We start from the raw sequence: 25,309 nt of genomic DNA, 5'->3' as shown, positions 1-25,309 counted from the left end.
AAACTAATGCCATCCATAGCGATCGCAAATGAAAAACCGTGTTTTTCTGTGGCATTGGGAATTACTTTTCTTTCGGCTATCCGTCAAAGATTGCCCATCCGTACCTCTGATGCCTTCGGGGAACTTTGCGGGGACCAAAATAGCGGTATGAAGGGTGGTACTGATTGCCAATGAGCGTAGCTGGTCTGCAAAGATTTAGTTATGGCAGTGTTACCGTGCTGAAATCTTTGCTCGTGTTTTGTATCTGTATAAATGAGTGTGCTCGTGAATAGAAAAATGTGAACAAGAAAAAAAACTAACAACAGTATCCCCATCGGGTGACTACTGGAGGTTTGATCCGCTTCGTTAGTTAGCACCAACTCAACCAACGCTTGGAAAGGCAGGCATCGTAACAACCCAGTTTCCGTAACATAGTTTCGTTAGCTTTGAACGTAGATCCGGTCTCAGATTGGCTTAGGCACTAAGAACATACGCTGAGAAGCAACTTTGTTTGAGAGAAACATGGGATGAAGCGACTAGGTTTCCGTTTCCGGGCTTAAAAGGTACTGTTATCCTTAGGTGACATTGGCAAGTATGCTGAATTGAGGTTTGTGGAAAGATGTGTGCCGTTTCCTTCCTATTTCAATCGAAAATGGTTGTCTTTGCGCTCGGCTCGACACCTTCACAGAAAACCCTTCGGTAATGAGAATTAATGCTTGCGCGCGTGTTGTTTATTGGCAACGAGTGAATCGTAGCTAAAGATGTCACTGATTTTTACTTCCGGCTTACCTTGGGAAAGCCTCATGCATTATCCGCAAATAGCTTTAAGCTGGTGGAATATATTACTTTTCGAATAATCAACAACTAGCAAGATTACCACTCAAATATAATTTAGCGTTTGGTGGTTGCTGGACATAATTTCGTTAATACTAAAAAGACAGTTATTAATAATAACGGGTTTTAAATAATAATAATACCGGATACAGTTTTATGCAATATTTCCTGTCTTTTATTCCTCTTTTTACATCTTTCTACTTACGCTGATTAATAATGTTGAAAGGTTGTTGGAATCATCCTATGCAATTGAAAATAATGAAATCATGAATCACCTTTTGTAGATTTGATTATTTATAATGAAAGAAACTGTCTCGGTGGTCGGAACATTGTTTTAAGTAAAAAGCTTTGTATTATATCTCTTATTAAGTTTTCATAATTAATCTACAAATTAGATTTCATAATAATCTGCACTTATTAGTTTTCATCTATGAGTGCAGTTTATTAAATTATGCATGATTTGACCCTTACTTCAGAACTTCCTTAAACCAATCAATGTACATCGCAATGCGGTGTACAATGCGCAGAGAGGTTGAATTGCAACGTCCATGGCTATAGATGTTCACCAGATACTCAGTAAAGAGATTGGTGTCCTCATTTTGTCTGAAAATAATTGGACTTCCCGTTGGGTAACAGTGTTCCCCTGTTCCGTAAACGCCCGGAACCATACACGTAATCCGCGGATCCGAGAATGTTCTGGCAAAGCGTACATTACAATCCCTCACGTACATTGGATGTATGGGGTCGAAACCATCTGCGGAAGGACACAATTGGTTGTAGGTTTCAATTCGTCAATATAGATAAATGAAGGTTTTTTTTCTTACTTCCACCTCGAAATATTGCCGACTCCACCGGAGAATGAGTTTTATTTTGCCATAAACATCCCGGGAACATGTACACTGTAGGCTGCACTGGCAAAGTAAGCTTTAATAGGGCAATATTATTCTCAAACGTACTTTGATTGAACTCCGGATGAATTTCCACTGTGCTGATAGGTATGATCGCTATATTCGTGGTCTGCGGTCCAGATCGGATATTTCCCAGGCGCACAACGGTCGGTTCGAATTCTTTCGAAACCAAACAGGACGCAGACGTTACGACAGCACGAGTACTGATGAGATATGCAATGCACTGGAACCGTATTTCCGATCCTTCTTCCCATCCTACCTCAGCCTACAAGGAGAATAGAATCAGGATTTTATGAGTTCGTCACACTAACTAAGTAGACAATACTTACAAAATGAGGCAACCTTAATCTCAATGGTTGAAAACCCTCCCATTGTTGCTGGCGCTGCTTGCGTAGCTGTGCGTACCGCTGACCGCACTCGTTAAATTCTCTCTCAATCTCACTCGGATTACTTGTTACATCTGTATGAGGGCAACATACCACGGACCCACCGGAGCATATAATTATAGAATCGCCGTTTGACATTCGCTGCCGTATACTGGGACATCTATCATGGGCTACACAAACACCCTGCACGCCTCCACTGTAGCTACAACGATCGTTCAAACGAAGGTCGGGATCGATGAAGATCACCTCGTCCTTCGATCCTGCAGTGGAGAATTTTCTGTTGTTAGCAATTTCCGGTAGCAATACAGACTCAATCCACGACCTGTGTGCATTAAACCGTACAGCTACTGCTGGCTCTCCGAAGCCACAATCACGACCGAACAGATTCATTCCGTAAGCGTAATTGAAGTACTTCGAATAGCGCCACATTTCTCTCTCGATAGGACCACCAAGGTGCTGGTCACATGTGGCTGGTACTAAAAATGGCTTATTTTGGAAGCAAATGTGTTCATGTTGTAGCCCGTTTTTGAGTAACGTTCGGTACTGTTCGGCCAGCCGGCATTCGTTGTTGGAGTGCAGTGTTGCCCGTGGTGAAATTCCAATGATGGTAGGATCTTAAATGAGAGCAATCGTTGGCTTGATACAATAGTGGATCACAATTTATACGACATGTATCGTATGGTTGAAACATACTTAGGGTCGTAACTCGTTCGTCTCGATTATAGCCTACCAAATCAGCACGACCTTTACCGATGACCTCAAACTGCGGATCGGGAATGATGTCATTGTACCATACACAGGCGGGAATAATTGATACTGGAAACGGTAGCTTCAAAATAGCAATATTGTTGTAGTAAGGTCCTGTCGCAGGGTTGTACTTTGGATGAACGATGGTTTCCGATACGTTGATGAAATTGCCATTGCTTAGCCGCACTCTGGACGGTGTTGAACTAAGAGAGATGTGTTATTTAGCGTACTTAATTACTGGCCGGTTACACACACATACACACACACACACACATCCTACATACCCCATATGTGATGCACAATCTGCTAATGTTGCAATGGCATCTCGCTCTATGAGGACACCGGAGCAGTTGTGCCGAGAGGGAACAATCGAATTTTCCCAAAAAATGTCGACCCGCTGTAGGCTATCGCCTCCTACTAAATGAGCTTTGTCTGAATCGTAGGTTTCAAAGTTATTGCTTCTCGAGACCACCACATCGTCTTCATACTCGCGCACATGTACATAGCGTAAGGCGCAGGTCCATGGTTGAAATTTGTGCACCGTTGCTAGCTCTCCTTCCTTCTGGAGCGTCGCAATGATCCACTCGACAAAGCTGGATACCCGAGCATATACGCCCGGATTTGCTTGTCCACACGGTTTACCAAACGATGTAACACCCACCAGGAAGGGCGTCATTTTGGCGTTGTGCAATAGTTTCACGTGCAGCGGTCCACCGGAGTCACCCTGTGAGAAAAGGAATACGTTAGTCAGTGCTATGCCATTTAAAAAACGCATATATTTAGCTTCTTACCGGGCATGTATCCATTTTCTCATCGCCCGCACAAAGGTGATGTGCGTGCAGCCCGTTTCTTAAGCCACGCTCGGAGGAGGTGTAGAACTTTGAGCACTGCGTATTGTTCATCGGGGTAAGATCGACCTTGAGCAAAATGTTTGTTTTATCCTCACCTAAACGACATGGTCATTAGAGTGTATTGCACGTTTGGGATTACCTGGCTGGATTATCCCTAGCGCTTTGAGACATTCACTCACCAAAACCTGTTCTACCCCAACCAGCGGCATATAGCTTCGGAAAGCGCACTTCGTCATCTAACCAGAGGCAGGCAGGGGCCACCGTTTCGTGTACCCTGGTTCGAAAAGAAAAAAATGGTATGATGTTTTTAGCAAAAAACCCACCAGCAGTACCGTTATTATCTGTTGGGCTGTTTTGTAACCGGCTTTGATTTCTCACGTGATATTTTTTTCCAGCTGCATTAGTGCCACATCGTAATACTTCGCACTAAACCGATGCTGTTGGTGGCGTATGACTTTCACAATGCGTAACTGCTGTGGAAACTCATCGTCATCATCGCTGTAGATGTTGAGGTCTCCCATTCGTGCCACATCTGGTGCTACATCTCTATGCGAGACGTACAAATAAACAGGAAGCAGAAATCAAATAGAATAACGAATAGCAAGAGTCTGGCTATTTAAAATTGATTGATTCCATACTCATCGTTTGCCGCACAGTGTGCTGCAGTAAGAATGAAGTTCTCCCATATCAGTGATCCACCGCAGCCCCAGTTCACTTTACCGTCAGCTCCCGTCCAGCCGATCGCGGCGATATGAGCGAACTCGCGTAACAGTGCAGGATTTCCGTATGCCGGTGCCACTAACCCCTCGAACCCGTCTTTCCAGTTTCTTGTGTGACAATCTGGCTCAAAAATAAACAAAATGACTGGTACTGTATGCAACATTTGTGCATTTAGAAATTCAGAAGCTGCTCACCGTTTAGAGATATTCTATCATTCGCTAACATCATATCCATCTCATCTTCAGGTAATCGAGGTCTGATCGGGTACAATTTGCAAGTACCTGTGAAATAAATTTAATCCATGCATAAAACATGCGAATAGTTTTGATTCACATACTTACAATATGGTAAAACTGCAACAATTAGCACTACCAGCAGAGCCCAATCACACGCCATTATCACTGATCTGTTGTTGATCGTACACTAAAGCATGCTGCGAGTCTGTGGTACTGCTAAAGTGCATCGGTTTATTAGCGTCTCTCTTTCCCGCCACAACTGATTCGTGCTCACTCTTACCGGCAGTAAACCGGTTTATGAACAGCTTTATAGCACTGCTGCTACAGAAGCAACTGTTAATCTGTCTGTTAGATCACGCGATTGAAAGATCGCCAAGTTCTACTGGTAGCGTAGAGGGGGAGGTTTCACTAATGAAAACATGTGTATTGTATTGCCACAATAATTCTCTTATTTTATTGGTATGATTATTTTAAAGATGAAGCAAGGTCATACTAAATATTTCAGTCATTTTCACATATAAAATGACAATTTTTTTATTGTGCGATAGTTTGCTTAAGATTAAGAGAATCACCTAAAAACTGCTAGTTTTATTAGAAGCATAAATACTCTCATTAGACTGATTCAGTGTAAAGGTTATCTATTATCCATGGATCATATTCCGAAATACGGCTATTAATCAGCGGCTCGTCAGCTTCATAGTTGCCACCGCGGCTGTATACCCCGATCAAATACTCAACCGGAGCGTTTTTGGTTCCTTTTCCACGCCAAACGATAAGACCTGCAGTGTTTGTTGATTGCGAGGTCGTAGAATGCATACAAAATTCCCCACCGTGCAATGACGTTTTTACGTACCGCTTGCAATCAGAATCGTAGACGGGATGCACCGATGATTGCCGTAGTTGTGATTGAACTGCAAAGAAAATATAAATGTGTTCAAATACTTCTTTACAAGTTCACCATTAACCAACCAAAGGTCTGTAGTGTTGCCACCAACGGTGTGTGTGTTTTGTTTCTCCACAAACAACCGGGGAAGATCGCTGCGGTGGGTTTTATGGGATCGCTTAGTTTTATTAGAGCAAGATTATTTGCTCCTGTAGCAGACTCATACTGTGGATGGCGAATAATAGTTGCAATTGGTGCTCGAATAGGAAAATCTTCATATTGACTCCGGATGGTACCAAATAACAAAATATTGGGTTTGCGGTTTACAATCTCGGTGCACGCAGCGCTCGTAATTACAGTTCCAGTGGTTATGAGATAACCCAAACATAGTGTATATTGAGCACCAGTCTTTTCATTCATCCAAACTACCTCCGCCTGAAAAAAAAAATATCGTTTATATTTTTTATCTAACGTACAAAATTAATGATAAATACTATATGTGGCGTCGGTTGAGGCTGCTCCGCACTACTAAGAAAATTTCGCCGACGGAATGACTCGAAACGATTTTCACAATCTTCTAACTGTTGATCTTCATCGTTAAGCAGCTGTTCATCTTCCAAGACGTCCTTAGGTAGGCAGCATATGATCGTCCCATTCCCACAGAATATCATGGCTTCATTTTGTTCTAAGCGTTGCCGAACTCGTCTACAACGTTCAGTGGGAACACAAAGTCCAACCGACTCATCGTAAAAATCACAGCGATCAAACAATTCCAGATCGGAGTTGATGAATTGAACAGCATCTAGAGAGTGAGAATTTTGGCTTGACAATTTGGCGGGTAAAAGCACCGACTCTAGCCAGTTCATATGAGCATGCAGTCGAATAGCTACTGCAGGTTCGCCGTAACCACAATCTCTGCCAAAAAGGCTAATTCCGTACACATGCTTGTAATGGCGTTGAAGGCGAAAAACTGAACGTTGAAGTGGTCCACCACTTGTAAGGTTACACACTTCAGGCACCAGAAATGGGTCATTACCAAAGCACAGGTGCTGATGTGCAAGTCCTTGGACCTGATTTTTTTGATATTGATCTGTAAGTAAACAGTTTGTATTGTCGTACGCGTAAACTCGGGGAGTTAGCGACGCATAGCTGGGATCTGCAAAACGATACAAAGCAATGTGTTTCAAATTAATTTTTCTATTTCAAAGGAGCTTGTTTACGTACCATATATGGTGTTTCCTTTGTACTGATATATAATCAAGTCAACTCTCCCAACAGTTGCTACTTCGATCAACGGATCTGGTAGATTTGGAGCATTCCAAATGCAAGCCGGTAGAGTGTTAAATGATCGATCGATCTTTAAGATCGCTATATTGTTGTAGTAGGAACCGTTAATATAGTTTGGATGCAAGTGTATCTCGATCACATTGTACAACTTTTCGTCTAGAACTGGAGTGTCTCGTACCCAAATGTCGGTTCTTTCAGAATGCAATACATGCGATGGTTGCAATCTGAAATGAAAAAAAAGTATTAAAGTTTGTAAAGAATGTTATGAAAAATCTTAATCAACATCACCCTGCATGCGAGGTACAATCACCCAACGTAACCACTATGTTGTGATCAATAATGGAGCCCATACAATTGTTTTTCTGGGGCGTAACTGAATCAGGCCATTTTAGCTGCACTTTTTCCCCTACATAATCGCGCGAAATATACTCTCGCTGTATATCGAATGATTCGAACACACCGGACTGGTTAGTTACGACGTTCGAAATAGCCAACTGTCGTATTGCAACGTGACGTAAAGCACAGTCGGCAGGATCAAAGTCATTGTTCCTCAGTCCCGTCAGTCCATTGTTTTGCAGTGTTTCAACAATCCATGAGCGAAACGGTGCTATCCGGGTGTACACTCCTGGGTGAGATTGTCCACAAGGTCGCCCAAATGAGGTTAGGCCCACTAGGAAAGGCGTTACTTTGTAATTATGCTGTAGCCGTATATGCAGAGGACCTCCAGAATCGCCCTGCAAACAGATTGAATGTGATTGAAAGATCTGGAATATATTATTGAAGGCACTGTTTACCAAACATGTGTCCATCTTAGCATCTCCAGCACAAATATGATGCTGATCAAGCCCTCTTTGCAAGCCTCGAACGGTAGTGGATGTGTAATGTTCGGTGCAATTCTCATTGCTCATCGGTTTCAAAGTAATTTTTAAAAGAATGGGTGTTGGAGATTCACCTGTTGCAAATTAATGTTATTGTTACGGATTCCGTTTAGTAGATTCTACCACATACTTACCAAATCCTGTCTGTCCCCATCCGGCTGATTCTAGTTCCTTAAACCGGACTTCTTCGTCTAGCCATAGACAAGCGGGTGCAACTGTCTCGTGTACACTAAAAATAACACTTCTTAATATGTGTGATGTTGACCTCACTTAACTAACAATCCTTACGTGACATTGTGCTCTAACTTCATCAGCGCTATGTCATAATATCTGGCACTAAAACTGTACTTGGGATGACGAATGATGCTCACGATCGTTAACTGTTGTGCGTACCTATCATCTTCATCGCTGTATATGTTCAGATCTCCGAAGCGAACTACATCTGGGGAAACATTACTGAGGAAAAATGAATCATATTTAATCATATTTACAATTTACGGATCTCCAGTTCTATGCCAAAAAGCTCAACTCAAACTCAACTCATCATTCGCTGTGCAATGAGCGGCGGTGATAATGAAGTTGTTCCATATCAATGAGCCACCACAACCCCATATAATCTTGCCGTCCGGTTGAGTCCAACCGATGGCTCCAATGTGTGCAAACTCCGTTAAAAAGGCCGGCTTAGCAAACGCCGGTCCTACTATACCAGTGTTTCCATGCCTGTAGTGACGTAAGTGACAGTCTATGGAAAAATATGCATAATTGTTGTTGTTAATTGTTAATAGTTGTTAAATTGTACAATAACTGCATTTGCAAATAGTACCATCGATTGTAGCTCGCTCATTCGGCATAAAAGAATTCTCCGGTAGATCTTCATCCAAACCCGACAGTACTGGATAGAGATCCGCAACAGTAGCTGTAAAGATAGTGTACATGACACATGATACACACTGTTTGACGTAATGAAAACCTCAATTAGGGTAAATGTACCTATAGTGGTGGTAGTACCAATAGTGGTGGTAGTACCAATAGTGGTGGTAGTACCAATAGTGGTGGTAGTACCAATAGTGGTGGTATTGCACTAAAATGCGGTTCATACGGCAAATTACAAGTAATTAAGTTATTTACGTTAGTGTGAAATGTTCTTTAGCCTTTTACAAAGGGTTTAAAAGTTTAATGGGGTCATTCCGTTACTTAGTGACCAAACAATCCATTATTTTGTTAAATGTGTCAACATTTTTCCAAAATCCTTAGGATTTCATAACGAAACATATTTTTCTGTTAACGTTCTAAATGACCACAAAACCACGCAATTACTAGTTGTTCAACATAACTGTTATGAAATGTTATTGTTTTACTGAAATTATTTACCTTTTGACCATATTTATGCATTTTTAAGTGTTTTTTACCATAGTGCCATTATAGGTACACAAAACAGGCATGTTCCTATAGTGGTTATAGTTATAAAATCAATAAAAACAGGTCGTTTTAGATTTTTTCGAGGACATTTTTCGACATGTCGTACTGTTTTCACTAAAATAAGCAACAGAAATGAGTTTTATGTAGGTAATTTACCAAAAACAGGCCAAAATTCGCTTATATTGCTGAATGAAAAATTGTGTACTTTAGTCAATAGTTTCATTGATCAAATTTATACATTTTTTTACGATCAAATTACGCAAGAAACCTATATTATGGCAGTAATCCTTGCTATTCATACGAAAACAGCTTCAAAACTAAGTTTCATTGATATTATACACCGTTTTTGATGCATCTTTGTTTACCACCACTATAGGTACACAATACGACGACTATAGGAACCATACCACCATTATAGGTACAACGAAGCAGTCACAAAAATATGTATTTTTTCGTAAATTTGATGTATTTCATGATAAAAATGGTTGTGATTGCGTAGATAAAACATATTCCAATTGCTATGTGTTAAAATATTCAGAAATTGACTTTCCTGACACTTTAAATCCATTAAAACACCACTAAAAATTGCACCACTATTGGTACATTTACCCTATAAGCCTTACCTCTCACCAAACTAACAAGCAGTATTAAATACACGCAGCCCATTATTACTCGTCAGTTACAGCCAAGCGCCGAGATGAGACTAACATCCATCGTCTAGATTTTAATCACTGTGTATTCAAACTGAAAACTCTCTTGCTCTCTCGCACGGTGAGAGAACAGTTTCATACAGAATGTATTGCAAATTAATAGCAACTGATTGCATCAGTACAAGTACATGCGTGTATTGTGATTTCGTGCGCATAATGCAGCCGTTAGAATCAACTTTAATCGATATCATTTATGCACTCACGAGTTTGGAAATGGATAAAAAAATCCAAATTTTAGATAAATATATTTTCTGGTAGTACAGCCAAGCAATCCCCAAACCGATCAATGCATTTTCTTTGACTTTGACATGACTGTACTGCGGGATTGCCCTTTGCCTAATTAAAGCCCCCGAATTATTTTTAACGTAAGTAATAGTAATAATTTTCACTTTACTTCCTTGATCAGTCGATTATTGACCTTTATTATTATTTCTTAACGTGTCTAGGGAATGACGCAAACAAGGCTTATTGCTTGACAACGGCACAGAATGACTTGACAAACCTATTCCTTTACTCACTGGTCGATGCCAACGACCGAAACCATGCTTGTCGGCATTGTTCAATGAGTGACAAATTTTTGCTTCCGTCGCTGTCAAACTTACCTCCCGGATCGCTCCTCAGTGTGGAGCCAAAGATTGAAGCGGATACGCGACATCTCATCATCATCGTCATCATCATCGTTGCTTTCAACATCGTTCGTGTGAACGGGATGTAAAAGGCACGTCAGCTTATTAATGGTCTTTACATATTACGGCTCCTCTGTCGTTCGTGGCTCGAGCCTCCAACCCGTCCTTCCGAAGGAGTCAATAACTGCTTCGAAACTCTATCGCCATCGAAGAAAGGTAGAAGATAAGAAAGCTCAGCCCTGAACAGGTGAGGACTCACGTGACTGATGAAAATATGACACGCGCAAACCTGAAGCATGGATGAAGAACATTGCAAACAATTCTGAAGGAGCCCTCTGAGGCCTTAGGAACAGGAAAAGAAAAAAAAAACAAAATGATTTATGAAGTTGCACATCTAACAAAGCACTGTGTGGAGCGAAAACCTCCCACTCGCCTACCATTGCTTCAGGTGTGTGTTGAAGAGAGGAGAGCGTTTGTAATATGCTTTCTCCATCGCCAAGGAGAATATCGGCTTAAACACGTTCCTTCATCACGCCGGATGCTGCGTGCTTTGATAGTGCTGATAGGTCCTTGCCTTTGTGGCCTCATTTTTTAAGGAGCTTTTGACTGTTATTTTTTATCTTTGTTCCGCACGTTGGCAGTTTATTTGTTCCTGCGTTTCAACATGCTGATGAGCTACCCTTGCTGCGGGGTGATTTTTACACAACATTCACTTTTGCTTCCGTAGCATTGCGCTCACAGTTGTTAGGCTTTCCTCGAATCCATAATCCATATATTTGTGTCTGTTTTTTTTTGTTGATGTGAATGAGCAGCACCATGTTCGCTGAATTTCAGCATCGTTGCAATCCATTCATTTCACCCAACCATTCCGAGCGGCTGACCATGGTGAGTATTGAATTCCCTTTTTCAGCGTTCCGGTGGAAAGCAAATGAATGATGATGAATACAGTAGTTCTGTTGAAGTTTGATACGTTTGGGATAAATATTGGCGGGGTGAGAGGCTTTTCTGCTTGAGATGAAGCGTTATCAAAGATATGGAGAAAGAAAAACTGTATAGGATTTTATGAGCCATCTATCATGTATCTCTATCAAATGTATATTTCGTTTAATTAAATAATACGTTCTTTAAATAGTTTGAACTTAAATAAATTGTATCAAAATAAACCTTTATAAGAAACATAAACATAAAATAATTGTTCTAAACGTCTATCGGGATTGAAAACCATTGAAGCGATTGTTAAAAAAGAGTACAAAAAAATCAATTATACATTTCTTATCAATATATTTGAAACAAACTTTTTAAAAGTATTAGTTATACAATTTTCATTTCGTCAAAAAATCGTTATGATTCACTCTTTTAATGCTAAAATGCGTCAAGCGTAACGCGATGCTTCGAAAATATCGTGATGTTTGTGAATAAACCGATTAAAAATGCTTCAATAAACCAGTTCGTTTTGCAAGTACCTGTGGCAAACAACTCGTCCAGTGACTCAATCAAACCAATGCCAGAACGATTGAACCGTTGCAGATACCGTTTGCCTAAGGTAAAGTGAAAAATAAAATCGAAAAACATCAAAATCTCCAATCAGCGGGAAACCAATGCCCTAACAACCATCCATCCTTCCGTCTGTCACAGAGCAAAGAATTCGATAAGAGGGTTTTCTTTGCTCGGTGTTGATCGGGATATGCCATAGAGCAACACATTTTTTACGTCTCTTCCATTCATAACACTGTCAGACAGTGAGGCAACAAAAACCGACGTCAAAACAAACAAACATTTGCATCAAGGAGTACCACTAGCTGTGTATAATCCTGATAGTAAACATGCTTTTTTTTGCGTCGATTAGTCCTTGAAATTTTGCAGTTCACTTTTTGCTTACATTTTCTTATCACGATTTTTCCTTTTGATGTAGGGCTACACAATTCATCAAACGTTGGATCGTGTTGAAGGCAGGTTTAGAAATAGGAAATATGACAAAAACCTGTCAACCGATATCGGCCTATACAAAAAACAATGCAAAAAACCAAGGAAATCTCAGTTGCTGCGGTTGAAGTTTTGCTAGTGAATATTGGAATGGAGTTCCTGTTGTGAAGGGCCATCGCTAGGATTTTTAATTTGACTGGTTGGTCACGTTTATGAAGGGCTGGAAAGCAACCCTTTTCTGATTGAGTTTGCATAGAAGATATCTCTCGATTTATTCTGTTTAGTTGCATGTTGATGGTAAAATATTTAAAAGATATTGGCTAATTGTTGAATATAACATGACCACAAAAATAAAATTCTATAAAGCAAAATAAAAAACAATAAGCTCATTTAGATACTGTGATCTTGTTATTGCATTACTTTTTTAAATAAATAATTGAAACGCTGTTTCGTTCTTTTTTTTATTTTACTCCTTCGAAAACAAACATATGTTTACAAATATGAATCTATAAACAAATGCTTCAAGCTGCAGGTTATTTATCTTTCCCGTTAACGATGAGACAATTTTATCTACCTTATTTGCGAAAGAAACAAACAAAAAGAAACTACCCAAAGTGGACCAATTTAATTTGTTACTAAAGTTCTCGTGTCTTTTCTCGACCCTTTCTTTTCCCCACTCGCCCCCTTATGGATTGTCATGTTTGAGCGCCATTCATTGGTTCAACTCCTGCATCAAGCAAGAGCGCCGAAGGCATTCTTTCTTCCAGGAAGCATTTGCTACACAGCCCATCGTACGATTTTTCGCTATGCTTCAAAATGTTTATGCCTTTTCATTTCCAACGCATTGTATTGTGTGTTTTTGTTTAACATCGTCCGATCGAAAATTGCTTTCTTGCTGCAGGAGAAAGGGAGGCCAAACTTTTTCTTTCCATAATTCTTCTCCAAAGCCCCATTCAGATTGGAGGTTCTTATTTGAAGCACCATCGTTTGGTTGGGATTGGAATGGGTTTTGGGAAAGCTAGCCCAGGAAGCTGTGAACCCCCTGCAGGGTTGCGCCCATTTCCATCAACATCATTATCAGTATCATCATGATCGATTCGATTCTATGGTTTTTTACTCCTTCCCGCTCTCTTACTTTTTTTTCTTCCAAGAATATAAACGATTTTGCTTGCGTTTATTTCGAAAATTACTCCTTTGCCCATGACCTGGCGCAGAGCGTAAGGAACTTTGTGCCTTCCCCAAAAGTGGAAGTTTTCCCGATTAAATTGTACGCCTTTCCTGCTGGAGGCTTTTCCTCGACCGCCTGGTTGAATTTATGCTCCTGAGAAAGCCCACCTACTCCACCCCACCCCACATCGGATACTACCGTCTAGCCTACGATGCCGTTGGAGCTGAAATAACCTGCGGTGGTTTGTAAATGGGTTGCACGGCTCTATCAGTTTTGCGAAATTTTCCTTGCGCCCAACGGGTCGTCAGCAAAGTTGGTCGGCCAGGGAGTGACGATTTCCGGTCAATGGAGAGAACAAACAAGGCGGGTGTTGTTGATCACTACCAAAATACACAAAAAAAACTGTCGATATGAATTTGTCAAGCGGAAGATAATTAATTCCACCGGATCTTGATTGAAGATAAATATCCGGTCTCGGGCTTGGTCGAGTTGACAGGACTGGATAAATGAACCTTTGGAAAGTGGAAAGTGACCGAACGAAAGTGGTTTACTGAACGGAAGCACACGCTGTGAGCGAGTATTTTGAGGCCCTGAAACTGACGAGATACAGAACCCAGCAGCAAGGGTAGGTAAGGTAAGAAGATGAAGATTTTCACAGATTAGGCAAATTTATTGGAATAAATTATAAACGGTAGCAAAAATGTATCACTAGTCCTGCAGCGTTAAACTGCTCACTTAGCAACGTTTAATGTGTTCTGCTTGATAAGTTTTTAAACAATTGAATTGTTTAAAAGACAATGGGATGGGGTTAATTTTGTTTATGATTAATACCATGCTTGCAAGGGAACGATCTATTCAGAGTCACGACACACTTTATTGTCTACTTGCTGCTTTCAAAATTTTAATGTAACGAACGTTATTTTATGGTCATGTCTAAACACTGAAAATGTTGAAATAAATAATAATATGTTAAACAATTAAAATGTGAAGAAAATAGTAGTTTTCAAATAACGTTAATAGGAAAGCATATTGGGTAATTTAACCGTTATTGTAAAAAAAAAAGTTTTAAACGCTGTTGTTGAGTTGTCTTTATTAAAAAGCACAAATCGTCCATAAAAATCAGTAGCTCCATATTTAAAAAAATACTAATGTATGTCCCTTCTCTTTCTCTTCGCTCTCGTGATTCTCTGTCAATTGAGAAACGAGATATGTTATATACATACAATGATCCTCTTCTATCCTGCTTCGGGTGATTTAAGTATTTTTACTTTCTATTTGATTTTTACACCTTTCTTTTTTCGTTTTATTTACCGTCTAATTTCTTATATCGTGTAATTTATCTTCTTGGATTCCTTTTTCTCTCTACTTATTTTTTATAAGTTTACTCTAGTCCTTTTGTGCTTTATCTGTTATCTTTTATCTGTTCTTTTTTTTTAATTCAGAAGTTGGTTTAGTTTTGTTTACGTTAAGACGAAATTTGAAATATTCGATATTTAGCCTTCATGGCCGATATTGAATTAACATTAATGAATGAAATATATGAAATGAAATAATGATACGAATTCGTACCACATGATAACATACCAGTAGTTCTGAATGCCTATGAACCTTTACGAATTTAGGTAAGCAAGTATGGAAAATGGTCACTTGGGTTCTTAGTTAAATAAACTGTGTCTCGTTTTAAGTGTTTTATTGATTATTTGTTATTTTTTAAGTTACATTTAATTGTTTCCCATGGTGGTAATTTTTAAGTACAACAATATTAGCTTAATTATTTGGATTTTTACCAATATCATCTACCATATCCCCGCTTAATCATATAATTTACACTTTACAGCGTTTAATAGATGTTTTGTTTTATTGATGTATGCTTGACTACCCTTCATGAAACCAGAAACATTTTCATATAATTATTTGCAAGTATTATGATTACGATGGATAGTATATCCATTTTTTTACAATGTCTTGGTCAGTCTTGTCAATGATCCATTATTATTATTTGCAAGTATTATGATTACGATGGATAGTATATCCATTGTTTTACAATGTCTTGGTCAGTCTTGTCAATTCTATAAATTGTGTTGAAATTACTTCCTACCTTTAGCCATTTTATTTGGCTGAGTTGCAAAATCATACAAAAAAAATACTTAAGAATAAACATAAAATTCGTTTCGAGAAATTTTAAACATGAAAACACATGGGAATGTTGAAGAGTGAGTTTGATAGTTTAGTTGTGACTTTGATATTTGCAGATTCTTCTTCTTCTATTTGCCGTAATGTCCTACGCGGACATGCCGGCCTATACAGGCTTTCGAGACTTAATTCATTACCACCCAGCCGGATAGTCAATCCTTGCTACGGGAGGACGGTCCATTATAGGCTTGAACCCATGACGGGCATGTTATTGAATCGTTCAAGTTGACGACTGTACCACAGGACCGCCCCGTGCATATTTGCAGATTATTAATATGAAATTATATTCGATTACACTAAAGATCACAATATTCAAGATACTGTTATAACGTTAATCTTGAATGTTCGGTTGATGCTCATGGTATTTAATGAATGTTATCGAAATAAAATACTAAAATTTAAAAAATTGCAATTGCTATGAATTGTTATGAATATTGAAAAAAAAAAACATATCTTCATGCAATTCAATCACTGAAGAATTCGAATAAAAGAGGCATAAAAAGTAGAAACGAGTTAAAACACTTCTTCCTTCAGTTAAAGAGTTAAAACACTTCAGTTCTTCCAAATTAACTTTTTTTTATATTATTATTCAACAGTAGCCCGGCAAAATTGCCTAAAAAAAGATTAAATGTTTTGTTAAATGAAGTTTCAACTTGTTTACCAAATAAGAGTTTTGAACTGAAAATTAAGCATACAAATTTGAATTTTCTTTAAAAAATAATGAGTAAAATGTAACATTAATCAAAACCAAGTTGATTTATTCCATTTCAACCAAAATCACCACAACCAGAATGGATAATCATAAGGTGTGTGTAACGTCTCAGGATAAAGTGTTAACATTTCACATAATATATAACATTTGCTTTTGTTATAAAGATGAAAAATCTGCTACCAAAAGCTTTCTCGACCCGCTGTCTATGAAAGCACCCCACATAACCAAATCGTTGGCTCATATTCCTTAACGGCATAGTGATTAAGAGCACTTAGTATGTTTAGTGTGGTAAGGGTTAAAAATCGAAAGCTTATTCAGCTTCATTTGATGTTCTATGTTTTAAAAAGAATGAAGTGCTGCCACTATCATTGCCACACTATTTTCTACATCACCCATCAGCCGTGCACACGCGCTTGACTTAATGAGTATGATTCTGATCTGCTGATATTGTTGTATTCTTCATTTTTTAACTAGCACTTATGGTTTCAACAGCAAAAAAAGGTTGCTTATTCTCTTTTTGTGTGTTTAAAACACTTCGAAGACCGTTGTTAGGAGCTGATGGAACCGGCTGAACTAATTATGCAAAACTTGGCCGTAACTCTAGCCACCAGCTATCGAGGTTTGGGTGAGATCTTTTCGCCTCAAGGGTATTACCACAGCGCCTTTGGTCCAGCTGGTACACATTTTCCTACAAACTTTTTCGCTGACATTCGAGGCACTTTTCTTTGTTTGGGAAAGTATCGCCAAAGAATGTGTGTCTCGGGAGGGGATGAAAAACTTTAAATCAACCGTAAAACTATGAAATGTACATTTTGCCAAAGATGTGGTGGTTGGGAGTGAATGGGGTTTCCCTAAATAGAGGAACAAACAAGTTTAGGCTTTCTGATGGAGGGGATGGAGTATTTGTTTTATGTTTACATAGTTTTTAATAAAGGCTCCATTTATTTTATGAGTGGATGGGACTGAGCGATTCGTAAAAAATAATTCAACGTTTATAAAGTACTATACAGCAAAAATCATCCTCTACATTTCAGTTGACTGTAAAATATGCTTAGCGAGTTGAAAAATTTACCAACGTACGAGTAGTATTTTATCGTTTCAATTTGTCTGTTCTTATCAGTCTTGCACATACCAATTGCAAATTTCAATCAATAAATATCCGGCCTTAGGTTCCTGGCGCACTTCACATTTTATTTGAAATAAGGCTTTGATATTTTCTTGGTAACCGTATCTATATAATACAAAGATTATGATTTATTTCTGTTCATGCAAAGTGCGACCTTTCTCACATACTAGACAGACGCACAGTCTTTTGCAGAATTGTTTCTGTTGATTTAACACGTCTGTATCGAAATCAAACGAAGATTAATCGATCAGCGTTCCCAAGCAGCCCGACCAGACAAACCGGGCTTGGTCTGCCCTTGTCTTGCTTGAGCTCCTGCTCCCCGCACTCACCAAAACGATCTGATTCGCTGTTCACTTGCGAGCTTTCGAGCACTGTGTAACTTGAGCAAAACGATCCCTCTTTCGGAAAACGGTAGTTATCCGGGCTCGTGTGTTTACTTTTGGTTGGAACACTGAACAAACTTCATCCAGTGGCATGCGTATTTGTCCGAGGAAATAAAGGTACGAGCCGAGAACACGATGCGTGGAAAACAGGTCAAGTTCGCCATCCCGTTCTGCCAGCACCAATCAGCCGGTGGCAATAAATTTTCATTGGTCCTGTAAAATTTGATAGCAGAAAATTTATGGTCACCTCATTTCTTGTGAGCGCATCCCGACCCACCTCTCCAAAATGGACCTGCAAATATTTACTCCTCCTGATTGGCCACCGGAGGGAAATCGACGTGGGAAAAGAACTGGAAAGAGCACAAATTCGTTTTGTGTTGCGGCGAATATTCCCACGAAAAGCGGGCGGGCAATTGTTATGAACGGCTTTCCTTTACATCGCAACGACGATGATTAAGCCTGGTGTTGGATTATTTATCATATGGAATTATGTTTCATATTTTAATGACCGGTCTGTTCTGTGCGCACGCACCCTTGCTCGTAATGGATGCTTTTATTAATGGACGTATCACTTTAATACAAAATTTGCACGCATCGATTCGAAATGAACTTTAAAGAGGCAAGAAAATGTGATGTAAGAAATAGGTAAACGAGCGGTTTAATGTAATTTTTCAATGAAAAAAGAATTTAGTCCAAACTTTGCTTCCCCTCGTGATGACGCTCGCGGTAAGATTATAGCGTAAATCGCCGTCAGTCATGCCCTCGCTACCTAGCTGTCATTTTGATGTCTTTAGAGGGATAGTTCTCCCATCCTACATTAATACTGAAATTCCTGTTGCTCTAATTGAAGCTAGAATATCAAAAGGTCGGAAGGTTTTAGTTTCATCCCGTCTCAAAAGATCGAATAAAACAGACAAGGATGTTTCTGTTTTTATGATGAAATCTTGGATATTCCTCATCCCTTTGTTCCATAAGCAAGATCCTTACTCTCACCTGCCAGTACCGTCTTGACATGCCCAAAATTTAATTTATAACATTCCACCAGGCGATCGATTTGCTGTGTAGAATTGGAAGAGCTCGCTGGATGCATTGACCTGCGTTGAAAAACACAGCACCGGACTAAAAGCACCAACGTTGCGGTGTAAGTTGGTGCCCAGGCAAGGCAGAGGTTGAAATAAATTCCACATGAAACACACTATTTCCTGTCGAGCGTTCGAGAGCATTCGATCCAACGACAAGGCCCAGGTGGTTTCCATGTCCACTACAAGGAAAAATATACCAGTCCAGTTACGGGAAGTAAATGCAAAAACTGAGTGCGAAATTTATACAACACAGCACAGCAAAAACTGTGTCCCGTGTGTTGTTTGAGTGTGCTGCTCGCATAAATAAACTTTTTGAAGTGGCATCGGGAGCGGGCCCACTCGACCCATCGGGTTTTGAAACGGTACTAGGCTAAAGGATAATTTATTGGTTCATCCTTCTGTGGTTCAAGGCAGCTAGATGGACAAGGATGCAGATCGGTGGGAGGCCGAGGCCAGATATTCGATGATGCTCCGAGATGGAAGGACTAACGAAGCTTAGCTTCTTTGTCCTCCCATGCTGGATGCAAAAGGTTTATATGTGTTTGTATGTGAACCGGCGCTTGTTTGCATCAAACCGCATCTCGATAGCCATTAGGGAGACCGAAATGTTTATCGACCATGTTATGTGTGAAATTGTTCAATTTTGCAAAATGCAATAAAAGCTACGATGTAATCGGTAGCAGTACCACAGCACCGCAAGGCACCCGTCCCGGAACAGGATGTGTACAGCAAACCGGTTCGGTCCGGTGCAAACGATGCCATGTAAAATTGCGTGTAACCAAAGTCAATAACGTTGTACCTCTCGTAGGTGAAAGGTGAAGCTCGTTGCATTCGATGCATTGCCTGCATTTATAATAATGGTTTTATGCATAACCTTCTCTTTAATCTCTTTTAAAGGTAAGAGCATCTAAAAGGGAAAGGGTATCTTTAACTGGATTTAGGAGTTAGCTCATCAAGGCCCGATGAACCTTCTGTACATATTTCTGATGTAAAAAGTCTTTACATGTCGATATGCTTGAGCAACAGCCAGTTCTCTTGTATAACCTAGTTATTTATAGTGCAGTTCATAAATGTGTGGAATAATTTCTCTTGCAAGGTTCAACCGTACCTTGTATAAAACGGCATTGATCTTATAAAGAAATATGAATGCTATACTATGGATACGTAAAGAATGTTCATATACGTTATGGTTACATCCTAGTTCTTTCATCGTGCATAATAATGTTTTCATGTACATTGGAGTATTTTGCTTTCCTCAAGCCTGACTACAACTCCAGATTGAACTTGGTATCACTTTCAAAGGGATTTATTTCACAGTTCCTCGTTTATGATCGTTTTCCACGTTTATGATCGTTTTTTTTTCTTTGTATTCAAGGAAGCTATGTTAATGCTAAACTAGTGGTTGTCACATACAAGCTTCCTCGATAAAAATGGTTAAGCCTTACATGTACAAACATCTCCCGGAATATACTTGAAAATAAATAAATGATTATATTTTGCTAATTTATTTTAAAACAGTTAGGGTAAATGTACCAATAGTGGTGCAATTTGTAGTGGTACCGATGTGTTTTAATGGATTAAAAGTGTCAGGAAGGACAATTTCTGAATATTTTAACACAAAACAATTGAAATATGATTTATCTTCGCAATCACAACCATTTTTACCATAAAATACATCAAATTTACGAAAAAATACATATTTTTGTGACTGCTTCGTTGTACCTATAATGGTGGTATGGTTCCTATAGTCGTCGTATTGTGTTCCTATAGTGGTGGTAAACAAAGATGCATCAAAAACGGTGTATAATATCAATGAAACTTAGTTTTGAAGCTGTTTTCGTATGAATAGCAAGGATTACTGCCATAATATAGGTTTCTTGCGTAATTTGATCGTAAAAAAATGTATAAATTTGATCGATTAAACTATTGACTAAAGTACCGCATCACACCTGTCGTCAACCTACACCCGGAAGAGTGCGCTTGTTTTGAAGTCAATTTTTCATTCAGCGATATAAGCGAATTTTGGCCTGTTTTTGGTAATTATCTAAATAAAACTCATTTCTGTTGCTTATTTTAGTGAAAACAGTACGACATGTCAAAAATATCCTCGAAAAAATCTAAAACGACCTGTTTCTATTGATTTTATAACAATAACCACTATAGGAACACGCCTGTTTTGTGTACCTATAATGGCACTATGGTAAAAAACACTTAAAAATGCATAAATATGGTCAAAAAGCAAATAATTTTAGTAAAACAATAACATTTAATAACAGTTATGTTGGAAACTAGTAATTGCGTGGTTATGTGGTCATTTAGAACGTTAAAAGAAATATGAGTTTCGTTATGAAACTCTAAGGATTTTGGAAAAACGTTGACACATTTAACAAAATAATGGATTTTTCTGTCACTTAGTAACGGAATGGCCCCTTTTACCTTTTAAACCCTTTGTAAAAGGCTAAATAACATTTCACACTAGCGTAAATAACTTAATTACTTGTAATTTGCCGTATGAACCGCATTTTAGTGCAATACCACCACTATTGGTACTACCACCACTATAGGTACATTTACCCTATGCATCGAACATTAAAAAAAATTGTTTTGTTTTCATTGCCTAAACTTATTTTGTCGTCCAACTATATTAAAAAGCTTTAATTTTTAAATAAATTATATAGTTTTTTTATAATATTTGCTTTCCTTGCTTCTATTAAAATCCAGCCTGAAACGGCAGCAATGCATTAATTAAGAGTTTTGATTTGGTTTTAGACATTCATTTTGCGACGATTTCATTAAAAATGCGTGTGCTCATTCAATACCTCTTTATCAAAAGTGTCCCAACTTGAAATATTCTTCTAAAGTCATGTGTCGAAAATTCCTTTACAAAAATTAACTTATATTCATAGGATTGGTTGAAATCCCTGGGTTTATTTCTCGTAAAAACAATATTACCTGACAAATTAGTTTACAAAAGACAAATTATACACTATTCCTCCTTCAGGCTATCCTTCATTTCTAGTTTATCTGTCCTTTCTTAGTTCACCGTAAATGTTATGTATTCCACCCTTTCGAGGAAAAAAAGACAAGCTGTATCATCTGTTGTATCTACAATGGAACAAAACTCTTTTTGTAGTTTTCGGAATTGTTTTTTCAGCTTTCGAAGAAAGGATGAACAATTTTCTCTACACCGACCAACTCTAACGTCGTTTCATGTAGACAGATTTCATTGCCTTTTCTTGTGCTTGAAATTCTGCACACTGCACCGGTTGACATTGACCAGTAGAGAGATGTACCTTCTGCTGCAGCATCAGTGTTCTGTAACATCTTCAGTTTGCCATATCGTAACCGGACGTTTCTTTCGAGGTTTTATGTGTTTTTTTTTGTAGGAACGGAAATTGAAACGTACAGACTCTACATCTTGGGTGGCAAAGAGCAGAAGCCTGCAGCGTATATCTACATAACGAAATCTAATGTTTAAAGGAGAGCCGGTAGGGTATTAGGCGTGCTGTTTGCATCTGTCGTAGCACTGTTCGTACGTGTTTTTTTTTTCTTGCAATTTATTCTTCTCGATCTTTTTCTACTCATCCAGTCTTTTTTACTTTGAAGGATTTCTACACGGCATATTTTTCAATTTTGTTCTCTTTCTTGCGTTCAACCAGGTACATAATTCAATATTATCTTCATGTTACAATCGTGAACAAATATGCAAAAGAAAATAAATCCTCCCCATGTACCGGGGCGGCTATAAATGAGTCAAGCTGATAATAGCGTGTAAACATTTGCAGATGACAATGTTATGCAATGAATGCAGTGCATCGTGAATCAAATATCATTACAGTTGAATAAATCAACCCGTAATACTAAATAAGACAGCTATTCTGAAACATAGAGTGTATTGCAGCATAAATCAGATCGAAAGCACACATAAGGAAATATAATAAAAAAAAAAACTTTTTATTTGCACTATACCCACCGCTCTGTGGGCAAAGCTTTCATTTCTAGGCCACAATAAAAGGTCTACTCGTTAGTCATACCAACAGACACGACATGCTTCCCAATCGATAGTTCATTCAACATTCCCACGGTACAGGAAAAACGAAGCTTCAGCGACCTACAAACAACCATGTACGGAGCAAAGGATGTAGACAGGTTCAAAATTGAACTTACGGAAACAGTTCCATTAAAAATGAAACGAATCGCAAGATGAACCAAAGGGTCACTGTCGGCTTCCAGCACGTGTGTCATTTGTTGCATCTCCACCTTTCCCCCGCCACAAGCACTCTTAGTTTTTCCTTTGTCCATTATCCAGAACGAACCCTTTGAGTTTTTTTGTGCTGTACCATTTTGGCGTGTGTATGCGTGACCCTATTTTCTGCACCCGAATGGACACGACTGAACTGAAGCTGAATCGTGCAGGAAGCAGCGTCGTCATATCCGGAGAAAAAAGGCGAAGGTTTACTGAATAATGCATACTAGCGAAAGTTTCACACAGCTGCCACTAGTCCGGGTAGGACCATATTTGAACGGTAGACTAGAAACGAACGGATAGTTCAATCAAATAGGTCGATTTATATTAATGAAGTTTAGTTAGGGAGAGAATCTTTACACTACAAATTGCAAACATAATAATGTTTAACTGGCAAATCAGTGCACCGAGGGTGAGTTCTAAATTTAGGTTTTGTATTTTTTCAATTCATCATTGAAGTTTCATCAAAAATAATCTAGTGTAACACACTCTCCGTAAAAATGTTTCTCAAAATTGATTACTACTAAAATGATTATGAAGAAATATAATCTTGTTTCCGTAGCTTATCACTTAGCAGCTAACGATCATATCAGACTACTGATGGTAGTTGTGTCAGTTTTTACAAGACCGAATATGCCATCTGAACCGCCTCTACCCTGATGCTCTGGTAAACATTCGCTTTTTGGAAACGAAAAAGAATATTTTTACAAAGACCATTAATTTCTTCAAATTCCTACGAGCATCGCAAACAAAAAATAATGGCACATTGTTCACATCGCCCAGATTTTCCGTGCGTTTTCCGCGCAAAAAAAGAAAACAAACACCACAGTACGCTACCGAGTACGACGGTGTATTAAATTACAATAAATATTCCATTTTTCTTTCACCCCCCGCTTCATCCACCACAAACACGGAATCGCATCGTTTTTGTCCCGTAATGAAATTGAAAAATGTCCCCGTGTCCCGCACATCGATCCCAGAGCTCAACAGTTTGTCGGTTTTCAATTGTGGATGTGCAATGATTTTCCCATCCGCTGAATGCTGACAATGAAAAAACCATTCAAGCGTCCTCCCAGCGAAACCATTCCCGACGGTGGCGATGTGCTCAGTTGCCAGGGGCAGCATCTCAGCACCATCGTAGGAAGCTGGAGCTTAGCTGGAGGATGCTGTCCCGGGGATATTTTTTATGATTATTTTACTTAAAAATTCCAATTTTGACGAGTGCTTGAAATAAAAGAGGGCGAGAGTCAAGCAGTAGCAAAAAACCCTCACTCACGCACACACACACACACACACACACACACACACACACACACAAATAAGATTTTCCAGCTCCATTTCATCCATCACGGCATGTCTTGAAGTGCAAAAGCTTTTTCAAACGTGTCAAGCATACGATTGCTTACCGGAAGAGGGATACTTGCATAGATAAAAAGGCGATCGTTTTAGGGCACTTTTTTGCAAATAACGGAACATCACATCAGCAGGAAAACAAGGGAAAGAAATAGCTTAAAATGGTGTCACATCTCACTCCGAAAAGCTCCCCCAACTTACGCAAAATGACTCGTGAAGATCGTTTTCATTCCATTCAAATTTATTACAACAGTGAAATCGAAAGCAAAATTGCTAACCGCAACGACACAATGACTTTATTCTATAATAGATGAATAAGTTCCTTTCCTTTCTTTTTCTCTCTTCCGGCGTCACTGGGGTGATGTTTTTTACAACATTTGCATTTTGTTCTATCTGCACCAAAGTATTTGGTATGGTTCTGATTCGATCAATTTTATTTTTCTTGTTTCATTCGCAGAATTTCTACCCGCGCTAAGAAGCTGCCCAGCCAGGAAATTCCTTCCACCATGTCAACCGCAACGTAAAAAAGCATCACACCATAGCGAACCGCACACTTCCGGTGGTAAATGTAGGTTTTCCTGTGTCGGAATTTCAAGCTGAAAAAGTGATTTAGATAAATGTGATTTGCAATTTGCTGCAGGCAACTACTACTACTACTG

The 25,309-nt window shown here is 38.9% G+C and overlaps 3 protein-coding genes across 23 annotated transcripts in view; 1 reads left to right on the top strand and 2 right to left on the bottom strand.

Moving 5' to 3' along the window:
* The window catches only part of LOC1275271 (hemicentin-2), a 221,352-nt gene that overhangs the window by 76,445 nt on the left and 119,598 nt on the right, over positions 1-25,309 (top strand). For 11 of the 19 annotated variants that reach the window (XM_061659576.1, XM_061659577.1, XM_061659575.1 and 8 more), the window contains one exon: positions 25,108-25,218. The exons of 7 other annotated variants lie outside the window; for them this stretch is intronic. The gene's annotated coding sequence lies outside the window, so the exon portion shown is untranslated. The remainder of the gene's footprint in view (positions 1-25,107; positions 25,219-25,309) is intronic. One more of the 19 variants, XM_061659574.1, reaches the window with a different exon arrangement.
* Positions 966-5,064, bottom strand: LOC1275277 (uncharacterized). Its single transcript, XM_061659541.1, has 11 exons — positions 4,767-5,064; positions 4,620-4,706; positions 4,344-4,545; positions 4,084-4,251; positions 3,885-3,979; positions 3,646-3,800; positions 3,139-3,578; positions 2,801-3,057; positions 2,051-2,721; positions 1,638-1,986; positions 966-1,567 (listed from the first exon to the last, which is right to left on the bottom strand). The coding sequence occupies exons 1-11, from the start codon at positions 4,819-4,821 to the stop codon at positions 1,281-1,283; spliced, it is 2,766 nt and encodes a 921-aa protein (XP_061515525.1). The 5' UTR covers positions 4,822-5,064; the 3' UTR covers positions 966-1,280.
* LOC1275276 (serine protease snake) lies at positions 5,954-9,899 on the bottom strand. Of its 3 annotated transcripts, XM_061659538.1 has the most exons (9): positions 9,752-9,897; positions 8,533-8,625; positions 8,250-8,451; positions 7,998-8,165; positions 7,844-7,938; positions 7,626-7,783; positions 7,120-7,565; positions 6,769-7,055; positions 5,954-6,700 (listed from the first exon to the last, which is right to left on the bottom strand). In XM_061659538.1, the coding sequence occupies exons 1-9, from the start codon at positions 9,792-9,794 to the stop codon at positions 6,012-6,014; spliced, it is 2,181 nt and encodes a 726-aa protein (XP_061515522.1). In that variant the 5' UTR covers positions 9,795-9,897; the 3' UTR covers positions 5,954-6,011. The 3 variants fall into 3 exon arrangements, with proteins under 3 accessions (XP_061515522.1, XP_061515524.1, XP_061515523.1); XM_061659540.1 differs by lacking the exon at positions 5,954-6,700 and having other exon boundaries at positions 6,840-7,055; positions 7,292-7,565; positions 9,752-9,899; XM_061659539.1 differs by lacking the exon at positions 5,954-6,700 and having other exon boundaries at positions 6,941-7,783.

This window comes from Anopheles gambiae, chromosome 3 (genome assembly GCF_943734735.2).
Source record: "Anopheles gambiae chromosome 3, idAnoGambNW_F1_1, whole genome shotgun sequence".
Taxonomy (NCBI): domain Eukaryota; kingdom Metazoa; phylum Arthropoda; class Insecta; order Diptera; family Culicidae; genus Anopheles; species Anopheles gambiae.
Note: the sequence above shows the minus strand (reverse complement) of the source record. Positions and strands in the feature narration are given on the sequence as shown.